This window comes from Enhydra lutris, unplaced genomic scaffold, assembly GCF_002288905.1.
Source record: "Enhydra lutris kenyoni isolate GAN:26980312 unplaced genomic scaffold, ASM228890v2 scaffoldscaffold40, whole genome shotgun sequence".
Taxonomy (NCBI): Eukaryota; Metazoa; Chordata; class Mammalia; order Carnivora; family Mustelidae; genus Enhydra; species Enhydra lutris.
The window spans coordinates 3,841,547-3,867,648 of NW_019154124.1; the positions used below are offsets into that span (position 1 = coordinate 3,841,547).

Genomic DNA, 26,102 nt, shown 5'->3' on the forward strand with positions numbered 1-26,102 from the left:
TGAGTGGCGTTTATCATCTCAGCTGCTCCATCTTAACTTCTGGCTGCTTTTCATCATTACTGGCCGGCATTATTTCTGGAAAGTAGATTGATCTTCTTTTTCCAGCCTCCATGTTGCTGGCCTACTTATCCAAAATACTGCTTTTATATGTGAACATTCATCCTTCCTAATTGGAAGACTATATTAACCTAAGAGTCTCTGTTTTTATTTGCGGTTGATCCCTTCTTTTAGCTACTTTGTTCCATGCATCATGTTATACTTTTTTTAAGATTTTATTTATTTGACAGAGAGAGATCACAAGTCACAAGTAGGCAGAGAGACAGGCAGAGAGAGGGGGAAGCGGGCTCCCCGCTGAGCAGAGAGCCCAATGCGGGGCTCGATCCCAGGACCCTGGGATCATGACCTGGGCTGAAGACAGAGGCTTTAACCCACTGAGCCACCCAGGCACCCCTCATGTTATACTTTTTTTTTCCTCCCCCTCGACGCTTATCTACAAATTAGAATCACCTGAGGAGCTCTTTTTAAAAAAATTCCCAGGTCCCATATCTGGGTAGAGAACTTTGTATATGTAATTAATTGTCTAATGTCTTGTTTTGCTTGTGAGCAAGGTATATGACCCCAGTGCCTAGTATAGTACCTTGAACGTAGTTACTTAATAATTGTTAAATGACTGTTTCCATGTGTGATATATCTTCATTTTATATCAGAAAGAATTGGAACCATTCTTTTACAGAAAAACCAAGGGAGTATTTAATATCTATATTGGAACGACTGAGAATTGCCAAAGTAACAGGCGTGGCTTTTCCTTTCTTTATGGATCACTCTAACATCGTGTCTATGTTTGAGATGATGGACACTTCACATAAAGGCACCATATCATTTGTGCAGTACCGAGAAGGTCAGTATCCCCTACCCACTGAAGTAACAGTTCGTGCTCGTTCTTGAACTTTCCCTAGTAGAAAATAATGCTTGCTTCATGAATTTTCCTTTCTTCTCATTCTGACTTTACAGGCCTGAAAACCCTGGGTCTGTTGGATGAAGATGAAGTTTTACAAGATGATGGACATGTGATAACTTTGGAAAAATTCAGATCTGAAGTGTAAGTTTATTTTGACATGGCTGGTATTTAATGGACATGACTTTGAGGTACAAAGACTATAATTTAAAACAGTAGTATCTTCCTTTTGACAGAAACATTTCATTCCCTTGAAACTTTCAGCTATCTAGAAAGCAAGGAGTGACAGTCAAGTCTGGAATTAGGAAATTCTGGGGCAGACTCATTCTTTTCTCAATGGGAAAGCCCAGCAGTTCTCAAAGAATGAGGGAGAGCAGCCCTAGTCTGCTAGAACTCACAGAAAAGCTTTGAGCCCAATACACCAGTTGGAAAATCTCTCTATAAAATATAGAGCAGTAGAAGTTCTCTCAGAACATTTCCTCAAAGTTATTTATCACCAAGTAAATGTTTATCGATAGTAGAAGTTGTAGGGCCTGACTGGCTCAATCAGTAGAGAATGAGACTCTTGATCTCAGGGTCATGAGTTCAAGCCCCATGTTGGGTGCAGGGCTACTCAAAACAAACAAACAAAAAGAACAAAAAAAATCAGTATAAGTTGCATGCTAGCCCAACAATTTTAGATTTCGGGTATTACACTTGAAAAGTACTAACTAAATGCTAAATCAGGAAAAAAAAATAAAATAAAATTTGATAGCTGTAGAAGGCTTCTGACCAATGTAACTCAATGCCTTTAAATATTTTGTTCTCTGAGGATTTATTAATCAAGAAATCATTATGTAACAAAGTCCAGAGTCAGGGAAAAGTTGGAAGAAAAAAAAAGTTAGAATCCCAGCTCATTGTTACTTACATAAATATTAAACAAAAACTGCTTAGTTCCCATCCCTACCCTTGCGGGGGGAAAGACTGAAACACAGTGCTCTGGCCTGAAATGTTTCATCCAAAAGAAAAGGCTGTCTACTGTCATATGGAATGGAACTAGGAAGGATTTTATTTATTTATTTATTTATTTTTAAAGGTTTATTTATTTATGAGAGAGAGAGTGCGCACAGGGGTGGGGGGCAGAGGGAGGGGGAGAACAAGAATCTGCAGCAGACTCCCCACTGAGCTGGGGGCCCAAAGCATGGGGCTCGATCCCATGACCCTGAGATCATGACCTAAGCCAAAACCGAGAGTCTGATGCTCACCTACTGAGCCACCTAGGCGCCCCTAGGAAGGATTTTAAATGTTAAGGACATTTGTGGAAAATGAGAGCAATTCTGTTTTAGTCACCATCCCACATGTTTTCTTACAGGAAACACAGTGAATTTCCAAACCAAATACAGGAACTTCAATTATAAATATGCATTCTACATTGATTTTTAAAATATTTATTTGCTGTGTTTGATTATCTACAGTAGTCTCCCTTAATTAGCATAGGAAATTGAAAATTCATTGTAATTTATCTCTGCTCTTGTATCTTTTTTTTTTTTAAAGATTTTTTTTTAATTTATTTATTTGACAGATCACAAGTAGACAGAGAGGCAGGCAGAGAGAGAGAGAGGGAAGCAGGCTCCCCGCTGAGCAGAGAGCCCAATGCGGAACTCGATCCCAGGACCCTGAGATCATGACCCGAGCCGAAGGCAGCGGCTTAACCCACTGAGGCACCCAGGCGCCCCACTGCTCTTGTATCTTATTCAACAGACAGACTTAGCATTTATATTTGTAAATGGAATTACTCTGAGTTTTTCTGGCTTCTGAGTTTTCTGTTTTTATTTTCTTAGGAACAAGAGGACTGAGAAAATATGGTCAGCATTTTAATAACACCATAAGTCCAAGATAATAAATGATTCTATAAAGTTTTCAGTTGTCCAGTTTCATTAATTCAGAACATCATATAACTCGAAATCCAACTGGCTTCCTCTTTGTTAAAAAAGAAAAACTCCAAAACAAAAAAGATACATCATTTTCCAGTGTTAGGCCAGTTTGTCCTCAAATTAAGTAGAATCTCAACATCTTGTTGAGCCAGTTTGTAAATTCCAACTTCATTTAAGGCTGCTGTGGCCTGAGGCTGCCCGGAATCGGACTGGAGGACGTCTTTGAGAAGTAGGGCAGAACCGACGTTCAGGTTCAAAACAATACAGGCTTCTTTGACACTGTTAAGAAAAAGAAAAAAAAAGGGCAGGAGGTCCATTATCTGTATCATCCACATTACTCCATAATATATTCATTTTCAGAAACTCAACAACTTCCCTGCACTGCTAGTCCATATGCCTTTTGTAAAAAGTATTGATGGATTTATTTGGCTCTTTTAACACATTAGGACTATGTATAGTGTTTATATTTCATTAGATTACTATAAGAGGACCATTGTTTTCAATATATATCTATTACTTCCCAAGATATAATAATGATACTAACATAATAGCCTATTAAATGTAGCCTAGCGTTTAGCTAGATTAGAATATGGGAAGAGAAAATTTCAGATGACTTACTAAAATGAGCAAAATTAAATCTTTCATTTTATAATAACTTTAAAAGGAATACTTTATAATCTCAAATTCCCCCCAATAATTTAAATTTTACATCAGCAATTTCTAAAAATGTTCTTACATACATTTATAGTTATGCTTAGAATCAAAATTAATACTAAATATTTAAGAAAACAGATTTCCTTCAGGCCTGGCCTACTATTAGGTACTAAGCATAATTTTAATTTCTTCTACTTCTTGAATATGGCAGAATTGCACTTATTTGCATTTTCTCTCTCTAGTAACAGGTAAATAGGAGCATTCAACCAAATGCAAGAAACAAAAGGCCCAACATGTAGTTCAGATCCAGTCCTGATAAATCTGGGGGTGTCATGAATCACATCTTTGATTATCTGGGTACATAGTGGATATTTTAAAATTTCAATTGATGCTTTACTTATCCCACCAAACATCACTGGAACCCTGAGAGTTGTTATTATAAAAAAAAAAAAAAAAAGGAATCAACCTCCTCTCAACACTTGATACATTAGCAGTCACTGTTAAATATCGAGCTTACTGTTTAAAATAATTTTCCGGCCTCTTGCAATAGTGGGAGAACAGGGGGAACAGGTTCCGGGTCATATCAAACTGCAGCTGAGCCGCTCCTCCTTCATTGAAGTGATTAGCCAGAATGATCTGAAACAAAGAGCAGCTCATGTTACGGTCGCCTTGATCCTCGCAGCCCCGACATGCGGTCTGCTCTTACTTACTTCTTGGTAGATGTACACATCCAGCTTCTCCACAAGCATTTGCCAGAAAATTTTAAATAAGGAGAAGCAGAGCTGCTGCTCCAGCTGAAGGGAGCGGTCTCTGAGCGTGAGCAGGAGCGGGCAGGCCGAGCTGGACAGGGACATCACCGCCTGCTCGGCCTGCGACGGCAAGGACAGCCATCTGCAAGACACAAGAGCAGCGCGGCCTGTGGCACTTTAAGTATGACTACAAGATTTTCCAAACGTGGTGTTTTGAAAGATTTAACAGATCCTTTCAAATTCGGGGAAGTGCACGTTGGATAAGAAACTATACACAGCCCAGCATGGAAAGCTCTCTCAGGAAATAAATGTATTTGGGATGCCTGGGTGGCTCAGTCAGTTGAGCGTCATGATCCCAGGGTCCCAGGATCGAGCCCTGCGTTGGACTCCCTGCTCAGCGGGGAGTTAGTCTGCTTCTCCCTCTCCTCCCTGCTCATGCTCTCTCGCTCTCTCTAATAGATAAATAAAATCTTAAATAAATTTATACTTTAGTGCTTTTTTTAAAAGATTTTATTTATTTGACAGAAATCACAAGTAGGCAGAGAGACAGGCAGAGAGAGAGAGAGGGAAGCAGGCTCCCTGCTGAGCAGAGAGCCCAATGTGGGGCTCGATCCCAGGACCCTGAGCTCATGACCTGAGCCGAAGGCAGGGGCTTAACCCACTGAGCCACCCAGGCACCCAATTTATACTTTAGTTCTAAATTAAATACCCCCTATGTAATGAGGATGATAGTTTTTTTTAAATCCCCCAATTTTAATACGACTTACTGAAATATTTATAAAACAGGCAACATGTAACCCGTATTAGCATTTAAGACATCTGCTAACTTCGTGATCTGATTTTCGGCAAGATCACAGGGACTGAAAACACTTCCACACTGATTAGAAATACTCCATGTGACCGGCACTGTTCTCCCAGATGACACCGTGCGGCACACACAGAACCACAGCAGGATCAAGTGTACAGGCAGGCGCGCGAAGGACACCCCTGGACCATGCTTGGTAGAGCGGTGACAGGCCCTTCAGCTCCATATCACACACCAGCTCCCTGTATTTACAGACAGTCCTGGAGCTCAACTATGATCAGTTTATTCTGATTAAGAATGTCTGAATATATTTGAGAAAGATTTCCATCAAAAGGTAAAGTTTGTAGCACAAAGAGCCAAACTCTGCTGTCTAGATGCTTTGGAAATTGACTATATGTATCATCTTTCAATTTGTTTTTAAGGTCTTAAAAATTAATTATTTTAAGATTTCATTTATTTATTTGTCAGAGAGAGAGAGAGAACGTGCATAAGCACGCAGAGTGGCAGGCAGAGGCAGAGAGAGAAGCAGGCTCCCTGCTGAGCAAGGAGCCTGATGTGGGACTCGATCCCCCGCCCCTGGGATCATGACCTGAGCCAAGGCTGCAGCTTAACCCACTGAGGCACCCAGGTGTCCCTTTAAGTTTTTATTTAAATCACCAGTGCTCAACACAAGCTTACTCCCTTAATCCCTGTCACCTATTTCACTCATTCCCCCAGCCACCTCCCCCCTGGTAACCAGCAGTGTGTGCTCCATTGTTAAGAGTCTCTCTTGATTCATCTCTGTTTCCCCCATGCTCATTTGTTTTGCGTCTTAAATTCTACATATGAGTGAAATCTTATGCTATTTATCTTTCTCTGATTTATTTAACTTAGCATAATACTCTCTAGCTCCATTCATGTCTTGCAAATGGCAAGATTTCATTCTTGTTTATGCCTGAATAATATTCCATTATATTACATATACTATGATACGTGCACACGCACACGCACACACGCGCACACACACACACACGTGTGTGTGTGTGTGCGCGTGTGTATCTTTATCCATTCATCAGTTGACGGACACTTGGACTGTTGCCCTAACTTGGCTCTTGTAGATAGTACTGCTATAAACATTGCGGTGCATTCATTCCTTTGAATTAGTGTTTCTGTATTCTTCGGGTAAATACCCAGTACTGGGATTGCTGGATCATAGGGTTACTCTATTTTTAACTTCTTGAGGAACCTCCACAACTGTCTTCCAGAGTGGCTGCACCAGCTTGCATTCCCACCAACAGTGTAGGAGGGTTCCCCTTTCTCTGCATCCTCGCCAATACCTGTTTTTTCTTGTTTTTGATTTTAGCCATTCCAACAGGTGTGAGGCGATATCTCATTGTGGTTTTGATTTGCATTTCCCTGATGGTCAGTGATGATGAGTATCTTTTCATGTGTTTGCTGGCCGTCTGGATGTCTTCTTTGGAAAAAATGTCTGTTCAGGTCCTCTGCCCTGTTTTTTTTTGGTTTTGTTTTAAAGTGAGCTCCATGCCCAGCATGTAGCCTAATGCAGGGCTTAAACTCCGATCCTGAGATCAAGACCTGTGTTGAAATCAAGAGTCCCACACTCAGCTGACTAAGCCACCCAGGTGCTCCTGCCCATTTTTTAATTGGCCTATTTATTTTTTGAATTTTAGAAGTTCTCTATATATTTTGGATATATAACCCTTTATCGGATATGGATTTACAAATATCTTCTCCCATTCTGTAGATTGCCTTTTAGTTATTGACTTTTCTTCCCTGTACTGAAGCTTTTTATTCTGATGTAGTCCCAATAGTTTATTTTTGCTTTTGTTTCCCTTGCCTCAGGGGACCTATCTAGAAGAAAGTTTCTATGGCCGATATCTAAGCTCCGGCTAGTGTTCTCTTCCTGAATTTTTATGGTTCCAGGTCTCACATTTAGGTCTTTAATCCATGTTGAGTTTATTTTTGTATATGGTGTAAGAAAGTGGCCCAGTTTTCATCCTTTTCATGTAGCTGTCCAGTTTTCCCAACACCCTTTGTTTTTTAAGATTTTATTTATTTATTCGACAGACAGAGATCTCAAGTAGGGGGAGAGGTAGGCAAAGAGAGAGAGGAGGAAGCAGGCTCCCTGCTGAGCAGAGAGCCTGATGCGGGGCTCGATTCCAGGACCCTGGGATCATGACCTGAGCCGAAGGCAGAGGCTTTGACACACTGAGCCACCCAGGCGCCCCAACCCAACACCATTTGTTGAGGAGACTTTTTCCCATTTTTCTTTCCTGCTTTGTCGAAGATTAATTGACCATATAATCATGGATTTATTTCTGGGTTTATTTATTATTTCTGGGTTTTCTAGAAATTTCTATTTCTAAATTTTTTTATTTCTGTTCTATGATCTATGTGTCTATTTTTGGGGCCAGTACTCTTCTGATGTCTATAGCTTTGTCATATAACTTGAGGTCTGGAATCCTGCTGCTTCCAGCTATGCTTTTTTTTTTTCCCTCCGAGATTACTTTGGCTACTTGAGGTCTTTTGCGGCTCCATACAAATTTTAGGATTGTTTGTTCTAGCTCTGTGAAAGATGCTGTTGGTATTTTGATAGGGATTGCATTAAATGTGTAGACTGCTTTGGGTAGCATAGACATTTTAACAATGTTTGTTCTTTCAATCCATGAGCACGGAATGTCTTTCCATCTCTTTGTGTCATCTTCAATTTCTTCCACCCGTGCTATAGCTTTCAGAGGACAGGTCTTTCACCTCTTTGGTTGGGTTTATTCCTAGGTTACATTATTATTTTGGGTGCAATTTTAAATGGGATGGTTTTCTTAATTTCTTTTTCTGCTTCATTACTGGTGGACAGAAATGCAACAGACTTTTGTATGTTGTATATTCTGACTTTACTGAATTCATGATCAGTTCTAGCAATTTGTTGGTGGAGTCTTTTAGGTTTTCTGTATACAGTACCATGTCTTCAGCAAAGTTTTACTTCCTCCTTACCAATGTGGATGCCTTTTGTTTCTTTTTGTTGTCTGATTGCTGTGGTTAGGGCTTCCAGTATTAGGCTTAATAAAATGGTGAGAGTGGACATCCCTGTCTTGTTCCTGACCTTAGGGGGAAAGGCTCTCCCTTTTCCCCCATTGAGGATGATGTTTGCTGTGCGATTTTCATAGATGGCCTTTATCATGTTGAGGTGTGCTCTCTCTAAACCTACTTTGTTGAGGGTTTTTATCATGGATGTTGTACTGTGTCAAATGATTTTTCTGCATCTACTGAAATGATCATATGGTTATCCTCTCTCTTATTGATGTAACGCATCATGCTGACGGATTTGCAAATACTGAACTACACTTGCAAGCCAGGAATAAATCCCACTTGATCATGACAAATGATTTTTTTTTAATGCACTGTTGGGTTTGGTTTGGTAGTATTTTGTTGAGGATTTTTGCATCTATGTTCATCAGGGATATTGGCCTATAATTCTTTTTTTGTGGTGCCTTTATCTGGTTTTGGTATCAAGGTAATGTTGGCCTCACGGAGTGAATTAGGAAGCTTTCCTTCCTCTTCTGTTTTTTGGAATAATTTGAGGAAAAATAGGTATTTATCGTCTTTCAATTTTTAGCAAACTGGATTTGAGAGTTGAGTTGTCAGAAAATACAAAAGGACTTACCTTTCTTTTTTATACAATTTTGCAGCTTCTTTAACTTCTCTAAAAACGTGGTCTACTTGGCGGGTCAACATGTCATGCTTTAAACGTTCCAGCAGGTTAATCATGTCATCAAAGACAGAACTCTCCATGGAGGCTAGCTGTCCCAGCTGCAACTTACTGAGGGTGTTATTCTCTGCAAAGACCTCCAATGCTGCCTGTTGAAGTTGTAGGAAAAACTGAAAGCAAAAATAGGTTCACATGGTTATTAAAATACTTCTTAAAAAAAAAAAGACACTTCTTTTTTAACAGCGTGAAATATAACTCACGTACTACATCTTATTCATTTCAAGTGGACAACTCACTGGGTTTTAGAGTACATTCAGAGTTGTACATTTATCACCAGAGTCAATTTTAGAATCTTTTTTTTTTTTAAGATTTTATTTATTTAACAGAGAGAGACAGGAAGAGAGGAAACACAAGCAGGGGGAGTGGGAGAGAGATAAGCAGACTCCCTGCTGAGTAGGGAGCCCAATGTGGGGCTCGATCCCAGGACCCTGGGATCATGACCTGAGCTGAAGGCAGACGCTTAACGACTGAGACACCCAGGTGCCTCTAGAATGTTTTCTTTACCCCCAAAAGATACCCACACTTAACCATCATCTCCCAATTCCCTCCCTGCCTGCCCTCCCTACCCCCCAAACTGTAGGCAACCACTAATCTTCCTGTCTTTGTCAACTTGCTGTTCTGGACATTTCATATAAATGGAATTATACAATTTATGGCTCTTTGTGACTGGCTTCTTTCACTTAGTATGTTTTCAGGGTTCATCTATGTTGTAACATATATCAATCAGTACTTAATTTCTTTTCACTGCTGAATAATACTCCAATATATTTACATTTTATTTATATTTATTCAGTCATCATTTGACAGATAATTAGGTTCTTTCCACTTTTTGTCTTTATGAATAATACTGCTATGAACATTGTGTAAGGTTTTTGTAGACATAGGTCTTTATTTCTCTTGGATACACCTAGAAGTACAATTGCTAGATCATATGGTAATTCTAGGTTTAACTATCTGAGGATATGACAGACTGTTTTCCACAGTGACTGTACAAACCATGTGTGACCATACAAATTTCTCCACATCTGCACGGATAACACTTACTATTTTATTATAGCCATCTTAGTTTATATTTAGTGGTATCTCACTGTGTTTGTTTGAGACTGAGAGAGAGAGGGTGTGTGCAAGGAGCCGGAGCGGGGGGAGGGGCTGGTGGGAGAAGGAGAGACAGAATCTCAAGCAGACTCTTTACCCAGCACGGAGCCCAAGGTGGGGCTGGATCTCACAACCCTGAGATCATGACCTGATTTGAAATCAAGAGAAACCGATTGAGCTACCCAGGCAGCCCATCTCACTGCGATTTTATTTTTTATTTTTATTTAAATTCAATTAACATATAATGTATTATTGGTTTCAGAGGTAGAGGTTTCACTGTGATTTTAATTTGCATTTGCTGGATGGCTAACTTCTTTGGGTATTCATTTTTTCTGGGTACAGACTAAGAGTTGTAGTAAAACCAAGAGATTTATGACAGTTAAGAAAATTAAAATGCGAGGGGCGCCTGGGTTGCTCAGTGGGTTAAGCCTCTGCCTTTGGCTCAGGTCATGATCTCGGGAGTCCTGGGATCAAGCCCCGCATCAGGATCTCTGCTCAGCGGGGAGCCTGCTTCCCCTGCCTCTCTACCTACTTGTGATCCCTGTCTGTCAAATAAATAAATAAATAAATCTTTAAAAAAGAGAAGATTAAAATCTGGATGGCTCAGTCAGTTAAGCAGCTGCCTTCGGCTCAGGTCATGATCCCAGGGTCTGGGACTGAGCACCGCATCCTGCTCCCTGCTCAGTGGGGAGTCTGCTTCTCCCCCTCCGACTCCCCCTGCTTGTGTTCCCTCTCTCGCTGTGTCTCTCTTTCTGTCAAATAAATAAATAAATAAATTTAAAAAAAAAAGGAAAATTAAAATGTCATTTTCATAGTGGCATTTTCAGTAGAATTCATATTATTTTTCTGTAGGGTAGCAAAAAATATTTTTCTAATATGAATAATGCTGTGGATAATTTGCAAAAAATTAAAAATAGCCTAAATGTCCATTAACTGGGGACTGGATATGGCCACACTAGGGATTGTTCACAGATGGACATGTGAGAGGCCAAGATGGAATTTTCTGCTCAAATGGAGAAGCGGCACTGGACCTTTGGAGACTGGTGAATGACAATGTGAGCTTGAAGCCACCTGTGGCCATGCTTCCCAGAGCCTGCCTGAGAACGAAGCCAGAAGCGAACGACTTTAGGGCAGCGGCAGCCATGCCTAATGCTTTCAGTTACACCAAATCCTCACCTCCTCACCCCAGCCCCCCACTCGCACTCAGGCCAACATGAATCTGGTTTCTGTCACCTACAACTCAAAAATTCCAGATGCTGAAGGGCTGTGTATGTCAGGCTTGGTACAATCTGGCAATAGTCAGACAGCTATTAGCATAGAATCTAAATGAATGGAAAGTGAACTCTGTCCACTCTTCTTTTTTCTATCTAGACAATACAAGAGCTTTAATTTTATTTTAAGCATTCACAGGCTGAAGGACCATGAAGAAAGTCAATTTTTGATGTTAAACAGATTTGTAATATAATAACATGCAAGGACAAAGAACTCATTCATGATTTGAAGAGTAACTCTAAATTTAGTTATTCTTCTGTTGACAGAAGGATCCAGTTAATTCAGCATCAGATTATAAATTTCCTAAGGATAGGGATGATGGCCAATTCACTGTCGTTAACAGACTATGGCACCAAGTAAAGTATTTAATGATGTTTCACAAATAATTCGTTGAAGCTAAAAATCTGGCCCTGAATGAGTCTCTTATTAGATCATCTGGCACAAGAAAGAGGAATGACAATTTGTTTTATGACAAAGCTTAGCAGAAAATGGAGCGGTGTGGGGGCTGAGTGAAGAAAGTACAGAATGAGGAAAACAACACATAAAAGTACACAATGAATAAATGTATTCTAATTGGGTGCCATTATAAACAAATGCTGTGATCATAACACTTTACATTACATTCATTTTATGAAATAATTATTTTGTGTCTTATTTTCCTTGCTTAGCAGAATGTTATTACATACATGGATTTCAGTTAATGTTTTTGTAGAAAAAAGGCTTTATATATTTAAGTCCCAGCCAAAGAGTCCAGAATAGAATAAACTATGATTGTGTTTCTCAGGTTTTCATCTTGTTTATATTTGTTATTATTTTATTTTTGTTCCCTATTTTTTTTAATTTATTACCCTGTATTTAATTAAGATTAAAGACTTTTTTGTTTCATTCGTTCTTTCACAGTAGAGGAATAGAACTTCTATATAATACACTAGCATTATACAATTTTTTTGTCATAAATTCATAATTTAAAATTTATTTTTTTAAAGATTTTATTCATTTATTTGACAGACAGAGATCACAAGTAGGCAGAAAGACAGGCAGAGAGAGATGGGAAAACAGGCTCACTGCTGAGCAGAAAGCCCGATGTGGAGCTCGATCCCAGGACCCTGAGATCATGACCTGAGCCGAAGGCAGAGGGTTTAACCCACTGAGCCATCCAGGCGCCCCTTGATGCCTTTAAAACATGAGTAAATACAGGCGCACCTGGGTGGCACAGTTGTTAAGCCTCTGACTCTTGATTTCAGCTCAGGTTCTGATGCCAAGATTGTGAGATCGAGCCCAGTGTCTGCACTTATCAGGAGTCAGCTTGGGGTTCTCTCTCCCTGCTCTCAAGCGTGTGCATGCACTCAAATAAATAAATCTTTAATAAATAAATAAATAGCCAGACCAAATCTGTCAACACAGCATTGTGTGGAAAAAGGAAAGATAAATAAAATTCCTGGATGTAAAAGGCCCTTGTAATACATGCTAATCAGACCCAAGGTTTTGATTTTTAGATTTATTTGAAAGATACCTCTCACTATAAGAAATTAATTTTTTTGGATGATGTGATAATGGCATTGTGGTACTTTTTTTTAAAGGCGTTCTCTTAGAGATACATTTTGAAATATTTATCATGAAATATATCTAAGATCTTCAAAATAATCAAGGGTGGGTGATGGAGAAGAGGCTTAAAACAAAACTGGTCTAAGAAGCTGGGTCATAGGCACATGGGAATCCCTTTTATTATTCGATTTACTCATGTTTTGTTTCTTTTTTAAAGATTTATTTATTTGAGAGAGAGAGAAAGCAAGAGCACAAGCAGGAGGGACAGAGAGAGAGGGCTCCATGTCATCCAAGATCACGACCTGAGCTGAAACCAAGAGTTGGCTGCTTAACCAACTGGGCCACGCAGGTGCCCCTCTATTTACTCGTGTCTTGAAGGCATTCAAAAGATAGCCAATATCGTTATTATTTTATTTATTTTATTTTTTTATGTAATCTCTATGTGGGGCTCAAACTCAGGACCCCGAGACCAAGAGTCCCATATTCTACCAACTGAGCCAGGCAGGTGCCCCTCAAATGCTATTATTTGATCTTTCTTACAGTCCTGGATTTTACTGATTTTTTTTTTTTTTTTTAAGATTTTATTTATTTGACAGACAGATCACAAGTAGGCAGAGAGGCAGGCAGAGAGAGAGGGGGAAGCAGGCTCCCCGCAGAGCAGAGAGCCCGATGCGGGGCTCGATCCCAGGAACCTGGGATCACGACCTGAGCCGAAGGCAGAGGCTTTAACCCACTGAGCCACCCAGGCACCCCTGGATTTTACTGATTTTGACACCATTATTCAATGTTAGCTTTTTCCGAGATGGCAATTACCATACATGAATATTTCCCAAGTCTAAAGAAGAAAAAGGTTCATTCTATAGACAACTATTACACGAAAGGTTGCCTTTATTTTCTAATGATTAAAATCTTGGGATTATTTAACCATTTGAGACTTAATTGAGAAAAATATGTAATTTAATCATATCCCCTAAATTTGGCCTAATTGTTATTCTACCTAATGTGTAACTTCAGCATGTTATAAATTGAACATTTCAAAAGGTAAAACTGTTAAAACTACTAATTTGTTATTTAATATAAAAGCATATTAATAGAGTGCCTGGCTGGCTCAGTCAGAAGAGCATGTAACTAACTCTTGATCTCAGGGTGTGAGTTTAAGCCCCACATCGGATGCAGAATTAACAAAAATAAATAAATAAACTTAAAAATATATATTAAAATAGATGAATAAAAGTACATTAACTTACAACATTGTCAGCCCAATCTGCTAGGACTGTTGAGATATAGTTCACGGCATTGAGAATCGCACAGTATCGAAAGCCAAGGGAAGCTCTAGTCTCTTCTTTCATCACTTGAGTTAATCGTATCCTAAAATCATCTACTAAGTCCTTCTGTAACTCCAGGAACTGTAGCTTTCTGGAAGCTGTGGGGAGATTTTTATATCTGTCTGTGGAAAAAGTAAGACATGAAGGTTTGGGTTCCATCCGTTACACAGTTAGAGGCTTTCCTATTGACACTGTTGGGTGCCTTTGTCAAAAACTCTATCAACTGGGGGCACCTGGGTGGTGCAGTGAGTTAAAGCCTCTGCCTTCGGCTCAGGTCATGATCCCAGGGTCCTGGGATCAAGCCCCACATCGGGCTCCCTGCTCAGCGGGGAGCCTCTGCCTACTTATGATCTCTGTCAAATAAATAAATAAATAAAATCTTAAAAAAAAAAAGAAAAGCACCAAAAACCTCTATCAACTGTTCATGTACGGACTTATTTCTACACTTTATAAGGGTATGGGTTTCACAAGTATATGTACTTGTCAAAACTCACTGAACTGTATACTTCAGATTCATGTCTTTTACTGTGTATAAGTCACATGTCAAATTTTTTAAGGCATGAGGAATTTGTAGATGGTGCCTGATTTATGATGGTTCAACTTAAGATTTTTCAAGTTTACGATAGTGCGTAAGCCATACGCATTCATAGAAATGACTTCAAATTTTTTATTTGGATCTTTTCGCAGACTAGCAATATGGGGTACAACCCTCTCATGACCCTGGGCAGTGGGAGCAAGCCACAGCTCTGTCAGCCACGGGACGGAGAGGGAAGACAACCGACGCCCTCTCGGCCTTTACAGAACGGTTGTACCCACACAACCATTTTGGTTTTCGCCACCAGTGCAGCACTCAATACATTACATGAGACAGTCAATACCTTATAAAATAGACTTTCTGTTAGATGATTTTGCCCAATGAATGGCTAATGTTAAGTGTTGTGAGCATGTGCAAGGTAGACTGTGATATTCAGTAGGTTAGGCATATTAAATGCATTTTTTACTTAAAATATTTTCATTTAGGATAGGTTTATGAGGCTATAGCCCCACTGTAAGTCAAAGATCTATATATACAAAAATCATTCCATTTCTTCAACAAAAAAAATGACTTATTTTTTCACAGGAGGAAGGGGCGCTTGGGTGGCCCAGTCAGCTAAATGTCTGCCTTTGACTTGGGTCATGGTCCCAGGGTACTGGGATGGAGCCCTGTGTCGGGCTCCCTGAGGGAGCCTGCTTCTCTCTCTCCCTCTTCTTCTTCTCTATCTCCCTCAGCCCCTCCCCCTGCTCAGGTTCTCTCTGTCTTTCTTTGTCAAATAAATAAATAAAATCTTCCAAAAAAAAAAAAAAGTGGGGGAGTAGGAGAGGAGAATAGGCTTCTTGCCAAGCAGGGAGCCCAATGTGGGGCTTGATCCCAGGACTCTGGGATCATGACCTGAGCTGAAGGCAGACGCTTAATGACTGAGCCACCCAGGCACCTCCCAAAAAAAGTTTTTTTAGATTTCTTGTGTGTTCTAGTGTTTTTCATATTCTTCACACAATGAAGAATATGGAGTTATTTACTGGCTGGGCTGGAATGATACTTGTTCAGGTGACTACACAGGCCCAAGAAATGGACAAGCCAGAAAAGGATGGTACTGAGGGCTCAGGGGCACCGGGAGCAGCGGCAAGTTTCCAGTGGGACAATGCAGACAAGGATAGGCCAAACAGGACTAGAGGCTGCTGGGCCTTCCTCCGGCCAGAAATTCTTGCACTATAAGAAGAGTTCCTCTTACTATTCCAATCCTTAAAGTCACTTTATTATTGTATTCCTTTTTTTTTTTTAAAGAATTTTATTTATTTATTTGACAGACAGAGATCACAAGTAGGCAGGGACAGGCAGAAAGAGAGGAGGAAGCAGGCTCCCTACTGAGCAGAGAGCGTGATGCGGGGCTCAATCCCAGGACCCCAGGATCATGACCTGAGCTGAAGACAGAGACTTAACCCACTGAGCCATCCAGGCGCCCCTAGTATTGTATTCTTCTGCAATCTTTTCTTTTTTAAAGGATTTTATTTATTTACTTGAGAGAGAGAGCACTAGAGAGAGAGAAGAAGCATGAGTCGGGGGGCAGAGGGAGAGGGAGAAGCAGGCTCCCCACTGAGCAGGGAACCTGATGCGGGCGGGACTCGATCCCAGGACCCTGGGATCAGGACCTGAGCGAAAGGCAGACACCCAACCGACTAAGCCACCCAGGGGTCCCTTCTGCAATCTTTTCTATATCAAGGAGAAAAATAACAGTATTTAAAATTCAGGTCAGTTGGGCGCCTGGGTGGCTCAGTGGGTTAAGCCTCTGCCTTTGGCTCAGGTCATGATCTCAGGGTCCTGGGATCGAGTCCCGCATCGGGCTCTCTGCTTGGAAGGGAGCCTGCTTCTTCCTCTCTCTCTCTGTCTACTTGTGATCTCTCTCTGTCAAGTAAATAAACATCTTAAAAAATAATAATAATAAATAAAATAAAATAAAATTCAGGTCAATCTACTGAAGACACTTAAGCTGAATGGCAAAAGAATTCAGGTAATAAAAATAAATTCTCGGGCGCCTGGGTGGCTCAGTGGGTTAAAGGCTCTGCCTTCAGCCTGGGTCATGATCCCAGGGTCCTGGGATCAAGCCCCACATCGGGCTCTCTGCTCCGCGGGTAGCCTGCTTCCCCCCTCTCTCTGTGCCTGCCTCTCTGCCTACTTGTGATCTCTGTCAGTCAAATAAATAAATAAAATCTTTAATAAATAAATAAATAAATAAAATTCTCATTAATTATTTTTAGGTAGCCATTCAGGAATTTCCTCCTCATATATACCAATGTTTAAGATATTACATTATTAAAAATCTGAAAGCTAGTATATTGTATTAGGATTCTACCAAGATAGAAACTGTATTTAAAGATATTAAAATAACCACTATATGATATTAATTTTGTTGAACTACTTTAAAAAGTACCATATGAAGAATCAGTACTTTTATTTTTTATTTATTTATTTATTTATTTATTTTTTAAGATTTTATTTATTTATTTGACAGAGAGATCACAAGCAGGCAGAGAGGCAGGCAGAGAGAGAGGAGGAAGCAGGCTCCCTGCTAAGCAGAGAGCCCGAAGCGGGGCTCGATCTCAGGACTCTGAGATCATGACCTGAGCTGAAGGCCGCGGCTTAACCCACTGAGCCACCCAGGCGCCCCGAATCAGTACTTTTAAAACAAAGTTATATCTTAAAAGACTTCTACTTACCAGTTATCACCAGTAGTAGCGTCATAAAAGTCTCTGCACAATCTGGAACTTTCATCTCATCCACATCGGTGATATCCTTATACTGGGACACCCAGGCAGCTTCTGATGAAAGCATAGAGTCCATTTTTTGAAGAGCAACTATTATGCAGAAAAAGGGAATATGTCATTTAAGTAATTATAGATACTCTTAATTTTCAGCACAATTTTTTAGGAATGACTTTCCTGTAAAAAGTAAACAATTCCATAATCCCCTACTGGTTGCATTATATTTAACATGCTCTGGTTTAGGGTTGAACAAGATACCTGACTTCTCCCTGCCACCCCTACCCAAAATCTTCAAAATATTTACATTGATTAGACAAGCTACAACCAACAGTTTCTACCAATTACAGAAATAATGTAGTACAATCGGTAGGACAGCTAACTGTATAGGCTACTGGCTTGACTGCTGCATTCTAGAAACATGTACAGACTAAGTGTAAATTCAAGAGAAACTGAAGTTTGATGGGAAGCAAATAAGGCACCTTAGTAAACCATGACCAAGAAAAATTCAGATGACTCTAGTTTTCTACCCAGAGCTGGGGAAGAAAAACACCAAATATTAATACCCACAAAAGAAGACAACTCTTCCCACCCAATGGCTACAAGAGCACTTACATTTTCTCTCCACAGTCAACCATCTCTGAAAACAGGTTTCCTCTGACAGAATATGCATACAGTTGGCAAACGTGTCAGGATAGCCATAAACACTGTGTAGCTCCCTTTCAAACAAAAGCACCTCATCCACCAAATGACAGAAGAGACTGTCATCGTAGAGCAGACACGGAATATCAGCAGCTAACTTCTCCAGAACGAGCATCATAAGGCCCCGGGAAAATTCGAGCTGAAAGAAATATGTACGCATAAGGTAATGTAGATGACAGGTTATTTGTGGACACATCCAACTCTAAAACTGGAATGCTTAGGACTGAGTCTCTTACCCTAGCATTTACCGAAGGGCCCACTTTGTCCAAAATCGGCTGAATCTTCTCGTCCAGAAACTGAGAGTGATTCCCAATCCACATAAGCACCTGAGCCAGGTACCATTCAGGCTAAGGAAAGAAGTAAAACAGTTTGAATTCTTAAGTCATTCCAAGTAGAGAGTTACAATTAAAGGGCTCTATTTAATTGTATACAAGCGGTACTTACAAAAATTAGTTGAAAATTCCTAAATGTAAGGACGTAATTTCTATTCTGAACTTTAAGGTCATGCAAGGCTTAATAATCAAATGTATCCCAATGTATTCCCACCAAATTCCCAAAATGTGGCAGAAGTCAATAAACTCACAAAGTTACAGTACCAGGTATATTGAAAATGTGGCACTTTGGGGACACTTGGGTGGCTCAGTGGGTTAAGCGTCTGCCTTTGGCTCATGTCGTGATCCCAGGGTCCTGGGATCGAGTCCCACATCAGGCTCAGTGGGGAACCTGCCCCCCCCATAAATAAATAAATAATTTTAAAAAAATAAAATAAAAATAAGTTGTTTCTGTGTATTTCTCTGGAAATACACAAAATGAGTATTACAAAGATCTGACAGCCTTTAAATTGTTTTTTTTGTTTTTGGCCATAGCATTCCAAAATAACTTTTAAACTTGATTTTCTTCTGCTCTGTCTTTTAAAAAGGTAAATTAACAAAACAAAACAACATATGCCTTAAAACAGGTATAATCAGAGAAAAATAATGTAAGTAGCAGCTTTTGAAATTGTCCCTAGAGCCGATTCTACAAACCTTCCAAGTTTTGTTGGGCTAGTATTCAAAAACATTTGCTGGGTGGTAAATCACTGTTGTGTGCTAGGTGCTGGAAATACAAACATGAGTAACAAGCACCTGTAATCTCAGGGACTGCACGGTTTAGGCTTGATGACGGTGAAAGCACTTTAGGAAGGAGTCAACATAACACAATTTTCTTACCTTTCTTACTGCTTCTCTAGAACTTTAGGTTTATTGCTTTGTCTCACCTACCACTTACTAATTGATTCTACTCTTCTTTCCACCAACACCCCATCCAAAAAAGAAGGAGCCCCATAAACACAAAAGAAGCCGAATTTAAGAACCAAGGGGATAAAAAAAGAACTAAAAAAACTGCTGTGGCATTTGTGGGGCACTGTTTACACCTGGCCCCACACGCTTCACTGTGCAAATTGCTCCTTCAGGTTTATAAATATATCAGAAAGAGAAGTGGAAGGCAAGATAGCTGAGTATTAGCTTTTGAATAGATCGTTGATGCTAAAATGATTTGTGGTCGTAAGGGCATGACATACTAATGAGTGAGTGGATTTCGACAACCTCTCAAGAAAAGTCCGGAAATAGATAAATTTTTTTAATGCAAAATTTTTTTCCTTTTTATTTATTTGATAGAGAGAGAAATCACAAGTAGGCAGAGAGGCAGGCAGAGAGAGAGACAGGGAAGCAGGCTCCCCGCTGAGCAGAGAGCCAGATGCGGGGCTTGATCCCAGGACCGAGACCATGACCTGAGCCGAAGGCAGAGGATTAACCCACTGAGCCACCCAGGTGCCCCAGAAATAGATCTATTAAGGACAGTGACAAAATAGGAATTTAACTCTTTAGAGAAAAAAAAAGAAATGTGAATGGAATCAGATTTTAACTTAAACCAGAAAAGTACAGAACACTTCGCATTTGCTATTAATAAGAACCAAGGACAAAAGAGTTGAGAAAGCATACCTTGCTTATAACATTAGTCTGTCGGTTCCCTCTGAAGTGATACCTGAACCTCTTCTGGAGGGGCATCAGCATGACCTGGATGGGCAGAATGATAGCCGGGGAGGCAGGAAGACAGTATTTCTCTGGAAGTTGTTTTGGCTCAGTAAGTAATTCATCTCTGACATAGTCGAGTCAAGGGAAAAAATACATATGTGTGTGTGTATACGTACATGTGATATATTTTCCCAACAAATATATGATACTAGGTAAAATTAATTATAATACAGAAAATTTCATATTACATATGATTTCAATAAAAAATGCACAAAAATGTTCTTAAAATTAATCTATCTTTCCTAAAATAAAAAATAGTAGTAAGGAACTAAACACATTAAGTAATTGCTTTATTGGGGCTCCTGGGTGGCTCAGTTGGTTAAGTGACTGCCTCGGCTCAGGTCATGATCCCGGAATCCTAGGACCAAGTCCCACACCAGGCTTCCAGCTCAGCAGGGAGCCTGCTTCTCCCTCTGACCCTCTCCAATCTCATGCTGTTTCTCTCTCTCTCAAATAAATAAATAAATCTTTAACAACAACAAAAAAGTAATCACTTTATTAAATTGACACAAAGTTACTAAGATCTCCTCCCAATTGCTTTATTTTTTTCTCCCAAGAGACCTACGTGTGATGTAAACTTGGGTCGGTCGTATTTCAGCCTGACCCTCCCCTGCCCCACATGTAATTCACTCAAAAGGAGAATAATCTACCACCCCATGGGTATATAAATATAAAGATAAGACCAAACCCAGTACCCCCACTTGGCTTCTTGGCCACTTTCAAAGTTTTACTCTCCAGCCACGAATCTACTCTTTAAAAAAAAGCCATTTTAGTAAGTTTGAACTCCAACAAAGATACGAGGTTTGTAGTTTCAGAAGCTGACAAAACAGCGTCTCCAGATTAGTGTAGATGTCAGGGGCACTGGCTGGTCGACTCAAGCCAGCAGCTTGAGACTGGGGGGGTGTGATGAAGGGCCAATGAAGTTGGGCCAAAATTTCCTCAAAATCACTGTAACAGAAAAGTAACACACATATTTCAGTTAAAATACAAGTCACAAAATATCCTTCTGAAAGCAATTAGCATGCAATATAATTCCTTACCTTGTAAGCTTGTCCTTGAGAATCTTATGCCAGAATTTAACAGTGGCTCTCATGAATGTGAGAAGATGAGTACAAGATGATTCCTGAAGCTTGATGTCAAGTTCTGCCATGTACGCCAGAATAGAGGCTGCCTCTGGGACGTTATTGGTCATCAGATACTGCTGAATGTTATCGCTGCAAAATGAGGCAAAGCAAACTTCAAAGATGGTTTGTTCAAGAGAACTCCAAATGCAGAAAAACTGCTTCTCCTTCCTGTTGTATATCAAGTTACATACAAGGAAAAAGGAAGCACCAGCTAGAAGTGGCTTTTTTACCAATGTGGCCAAAGCTTAAAATTGTTCTAGGTAAGCCAGAAGTCAAGATTTCCATGTAAAGCCAATTAATCAAATTCTTTGAAACCAGCCAAACAGATCCCATGAACTACCATTTTGCTTATTTGCCTTTATAAAGCAAACACTTTGTTTAAAAATTAGATGTTGCGTGTCAATTATACTTCAAAAAAAATTAGGAAAATTAAAATGAGATATTTCTTTTGATAAAAATACATATTCTAGGGGCACCTACATGGCTCCATCAGTTAAGCACCCAACTCTTGGGTTCCTGTGGGGCTCAGTCAGTTAAATATCTGCCTGCAGCTCAGGGCCCTGGAATCAAGTCCTGCATCAGGCTCCTTGCTCAGCGGGCAGCCTGCTTCTTCCTCTCCCTCTGCCTGCTGTTTTTCCTGCTTGTGCTTTCTCTCTGTCAAATAAATAAATAAAAATCTCTCTCTCTTTTTTTTTAAAGATTTTATTTATTTGACAGAGATCACAAGTAGGCAGAGAGGCAGGCAGAGAGAGGGGGGAAGCAGGCTCCCCACTGAGCAGAGAGCCCGATGCAGGGCTCGATCCCAGGACCCTGAGATCACGACCTGAGCTGAATGCAGAGGCTTAAAACACTGAGCCACCCAGGCGCCCCAATAAATAAAAATCTTTAAAAAAATGAGGTGCCTGGGTGGCTCGGTGGGCTAAAGCCTCTGCCTTCGGCTCAGGTAATGATCCCAGAGTTCTGGGATCTAGCCCCACGTTGGGCTCTCTGCTTGGCGGGAAGCCTGCTTCCTCCTCTCTCTCTCTCTCTGTCTGCCTCTCTGCCTACTTGTGACCTCTATCTGTCAAATAAGTAAAATAAAATCTTAAAAAAAAAAAAAAAGAATATCAAGAAACCAACTCATTTAGAAAAAAAAGCATCCAACTCTTGATTTCGACTCAGGTCATGAGATCAAGCCCCCGCTTCCCCCCGCAGGCCCCGTGCAAGGACACGCAGCCTCCTTCAGATTCTCGCCTCTCCCTGCTTGCACTCGCTCGCAAAACAAAAACCCACAGCAATTCAAAAAAATAATAATAACATATTCCATAGCTTAAACGATCTAAGAAAAAGGAACAAAAAAACTTTTTAATTTAAAAAAAAAAAATTTTTAAAGCTTTATTTATTTGAGAGAGAGAGAGAGTGCAAGAGAGCAGTTGGAAGGGGCAGTCACTGAGGGAGAGAGAATCGCAAGGACACTCCCCACTGAGCACGGAGCCTGACAGGGGGCGCAGTCTCAGGACCTAAGCAGAAATAAAAAATCAGATGCTCAACCGACTGAGCCACACAGCTGCCCCAGAACCCTGCTCTTCGATTAATTAATTAATTAATTAAGATGTTAAAATATTTATTTATTTGACACAGAGAGAGAGAGAGCACAAGCAAGGGGAGCGGGACAGGGAGAAGTAGGCTCCACACCGAGCAGGAAGCCCGACATGGGGCTCGGTCCCAGGACCCTGGGATCATCATGACCCAAGCTGAAGGCAGCCGCTTAACCAACTGAGCCACGCAGGTGCCTAACACGGCTCTTTTAAAAAAGAGAGTGCTAATGAAAAGCAGGTTAACATTAGAACTTAGAAGATGAAGAAAATCTCAGAAGCCCTAAGGAAGCCAGAAATAGAGATTTATCTTGAAGACCTAAAGGAAAGATCTTGCATGTTATTAAAGAGAGAAATAGCTGTGCTTTACTTGATTATGAATTTGATTCCTATTTCTTTTTTTTTTTTAAGATTTTATTTATTTATTTATTTGACAGACAGAGATCACAAGTAGGCAGAGAGGCAGGCAGAGAAAGGAAGGGAAGCAGGTTCCCTGCTGAGCAGAGAGCCTGATGTGGGGCTCAATCCCAGGACCCTGGGATCATGACCTGAGTCAAAGGCAGAGGCTTAACCCACTGAGCCACCCAGGCGCCTCTGATTCCTATTTCTTTTTTTAAGATTCCATTTATTTATTTTGACACAGAGAGAGAGAGAGAGAACACAAGCAGGGGGCGGCAGATGGAGAGGGAGAAGGAGGTTCCTTGCTGAGCCACATGCGGGACTTGATACCAGGACCCTGGGATCATGACCTGAGCTGAAAGCAGACACTTAAACCATCTGAGCCACCCAGATGCCCTGTTTCCTATTTCTAATATGATTTCCAGGCCAAATGTCTCTTTTATTTTTTTTTTAAGATTTTATTTATTTATTTGACAGAAAGAAATCACAAGTAGGCAGAGAGGCAGGCAGAGAGGCAGGCAGAGAGAGAGGGGGAAGCAGACTCCCAGCTGAGCAGAGAGCCCGATGCGGGGCTTGATCCCAGGACCCTGAGATCATGAACTGAGCTGAAGGCAGAGGCTTAACCCACTGAGCCACCAAGGCACCCCCAAATATCTCTTTTAAACAATTCCAACATAGATAAAAGCTATCTACAACCATAGTCCCATTTTAATTAACCTATTACCTTGGCTACTACAAGAGTGAGGCTTTTAAACAATTTATTCTACTTAATAAGGTTATTAATATTGCCCCTTATTGGTATTATCTTTCAGAGGGGCAAGGGGCAGTGAAGTAAAAAGAAGGAAGGTTTAAAATTCGTTCATTGCAAGTAATTTATCTAAACAAGGAGATGGTCTAAAAGCTTAAGCTGATATCTGGAATCACTGGTAACACTACAACCTTGGGCATATCACTCTTGCTGTAAATGTAAAACTCAGATGCAACTCAAAGATTTTCACACCACACTGACAGGTAAAACTCTTTAAAATCTCAAGAAAAATGCAGGACAAAGTGATACTGCATTACTCTTTGGAAGACATAACATAAAATATACTAACTGATGAATTTACAATGGGACATTAAGACTCTTGGATGACTTTTCCTCCTTAAGCCTTCCAGACAACATGAATGGTTGCTGACAGCTTTGGAGCAAGAGTAGTTGAAACCAAGCAGGATGGAACAACGCAGTTTGGAGGGGCTGGGGGACTATATCATGAAACCAAATAATGTGCCAATCTAGGCAGAAATGTTCATTTAGCTTGTCTGAAAGGCAATATCAGACACAGTCAACACCAGTAACACACATTTGATTCAGAAAAAAGTATGTACTTTTCCCCCTACCCATAGGTAGCAAAACTCTGTTACTCATCTAAGAATACTGTGTAGCTCTTGTTAGATGATTTCCATTGGGGGCACCTGGGTGGCTTCAGCTCAGGTCATGATCCCCCCCGGGGGGGGGGGGGCGTTTCCTGGAATGGAGCCCCACATGGGGCACCCTGCTCAGTGGAGAGTCTCCTTCTCCCTCTCCCCCTGCTGTGCGCTAGTGCTGTCTCTCTCTCCCTCTCTCTCCCTCTCTCTCTCATGTTCTCTCTCAAATAAGTAAATGTCTTTTAAAAAAATGATTCTTTGAAAACAATTCAAATTTTAGAGAAAGCAATCCACTTCAAGTGACCATGTCTAAAAAGTAAAAGTAGAGAATATTACCACGTTGAAGAGTTGTTGCATTAATTTGGTTTTATAAATAACAGTTTTTATTATGTGTTCACAACACAAGTATAGGACTTATAATTTTTATTTAGATTACTTTCTTTCAAATGCAAATTAAGCTCCCTGAAAACTTTATGTTCATTCACAATAAAGGAAAAGAATCATTATCATAATGCTATTTTCATAACAACTGGTAAAATTATATTATTATAATCCTTAATTAACTCAATTATTTTTTTTAAAGATTTTATTTATTTGACAGAGAGAGAGATCACAAGCAGAGAGAGAGAGAGAGAGAGAGAGAGGAGGAAGCAGGAAGCAGGCTCCCTGCCTAGCAGAGAGCCCGATGTGGGACTCGATCCCAGAACCCTGAGATCAGGACCTGAGCTGAAGGCAGAGGCTTAACCCACTGAGCCACCCAGGCAGCCCCTAACTCAATTATTTAATGGCATGCATGCACTCACTAAGACAGAGCCTCAAAGGAAAATAATAATTATGAGAACAAAAAGGGCCTTTTTACCTTAGTTCTTCAATTTGTGAAATCCATTTAAGGTAAGCAAGATGGCGCTCAATCTCTTCAATTTGGCTGATCATGGCCCCAAGATCTTCCATCCAGGGCTGTGCGGTTAGCAAATGGCTGTTAATGGAACTGAAGAGATGAGTTTCTTGCTCCAGAAACTGATTAAGGAATTGCTTTGATTCTTCTGCATTTTTTAAGGCACTCTGAATTCTTTTAGGGATTTCTGATGAAATTGTAAGTACCTGACCATACAAAAAACAAAAACAGCAGCAATCAGATAAAATTTTCCTAACCCTTTTCTTTAGACTATTACCTTCAAAATACACGTTTGTTCTAACAGAACTGAAAATTGTCAATTACAAGCTTCAAAAGAGAGGTGTGATTTCTGCATCCTGTACCCACCAAACCGAAACACGAAATGCTGTACGTGGAGATGTGTGGGGAGCGGCCTGTCATCCCAGTAAACACCTCTGGATCTGCCCTCATGTAGCTCAGCCCTTTCAGAAGGTCCAGCCAGAGAATACTTTTATACTTTATCTACTAAATACTTCGATTCAAAAACAAATGAAGCTCTGATTCTAAAGGTCTGAGT

General features: G+C 40.3%; 2 protein-coding genes across 7 annotated transcripts in view; one reads left to right on the forward strand and one right to left on the reverse strand.

Moving 5' to 3' along the window:
• LOC111155328 (EF-hand calcium-binding domain-containing protein 10-like) overlaps positions 1 to 2,853 on the forward strand; it is a 9,772-nt gene extending 6,919 nt beyond the window's left edge. The window contains exons 2-4 of the mRNA XM_022515472.1: positions 734 to 898; positions 1,012 to 1,099; positions 2,776 to 2,853. Coding sequence (XP_022371180.1) covers positions 734 to 898; positions 1,012 to 1,099; positions 2,776 to 2,812 — 290 coding nt within the window. The 3' untranslated portion in view covers positions 2,813 to 2,853. The remainder of the gene's footprint in view (positions 1 to 733; positions 899 to 1,011; positions 1,100 to 2,775) is intronic.
• The window catches only part of LOC111155326 (RAD50 interactor 1), a 33,536-nt gene continuing 10,126 nt past the window's right edge, over positions 2,693 to 26,102 (reverse strand). Inside the window, exons 4-15 of one of the 6 annotated variants that reach the window (XM_022515470.1) lie at positions 25,511 to 25,752; positions 21,188 to 21,361; positions 20,946 to 21,095; positions 20,055 to 20,211; positions 18,312 to 18,422; positions 17,989 to 18,214; positions 17,332 to 17,469; positions 14,002 to 14,201; positions 8,738 to 8,952; positions 4,233 to 4,413; positions 4,040 to 4,158; positions 2,693 to 3,147 (exon numbers count right to left, since the gene is read on the reverse strand). In XM_022515470.1, the coding sequence (XP_022371178.1) occupies positions 2,955 to 3,147; positions 4,040 to 4,158; positions 4,233 to 4,413; positions 8,738 to 8,952; positions 14,002 to 14,201; positions 17,332 to 17,469; positions 17,989 to 18,214; positions 18,312 to 18,422; positions 20,055 to 20,211; positions 20,946 to 21,095; positions 21,188 to 21,361; positions 25,511 to 25,752 (2,106 nt within the window). In that variant the 3' untranslated portion in view covers positions 2,693 to 2,954. Of the gene's footprint in view, positions 3,148 to 4,039; positions 4,159 to 4,210; positions 4,439 to 8,737; positions 8,953 to 14,001; positions 14,202 to 17,331; positions 17,470 to 17,988; positions 18,215 to 18,311; positions 18,423 to 20,054; positions 20,212 to 20,945; positions 21,096 to 21,187; positions 21,362 to 25,510; positions 25,753 to 26,102 lie in introns of those variants that run through there. The other 5 variants (XM_022515467.1, XR_002641133.1, XM_022515471.1 and 2 more) reach the window with 5 other exon arrangements.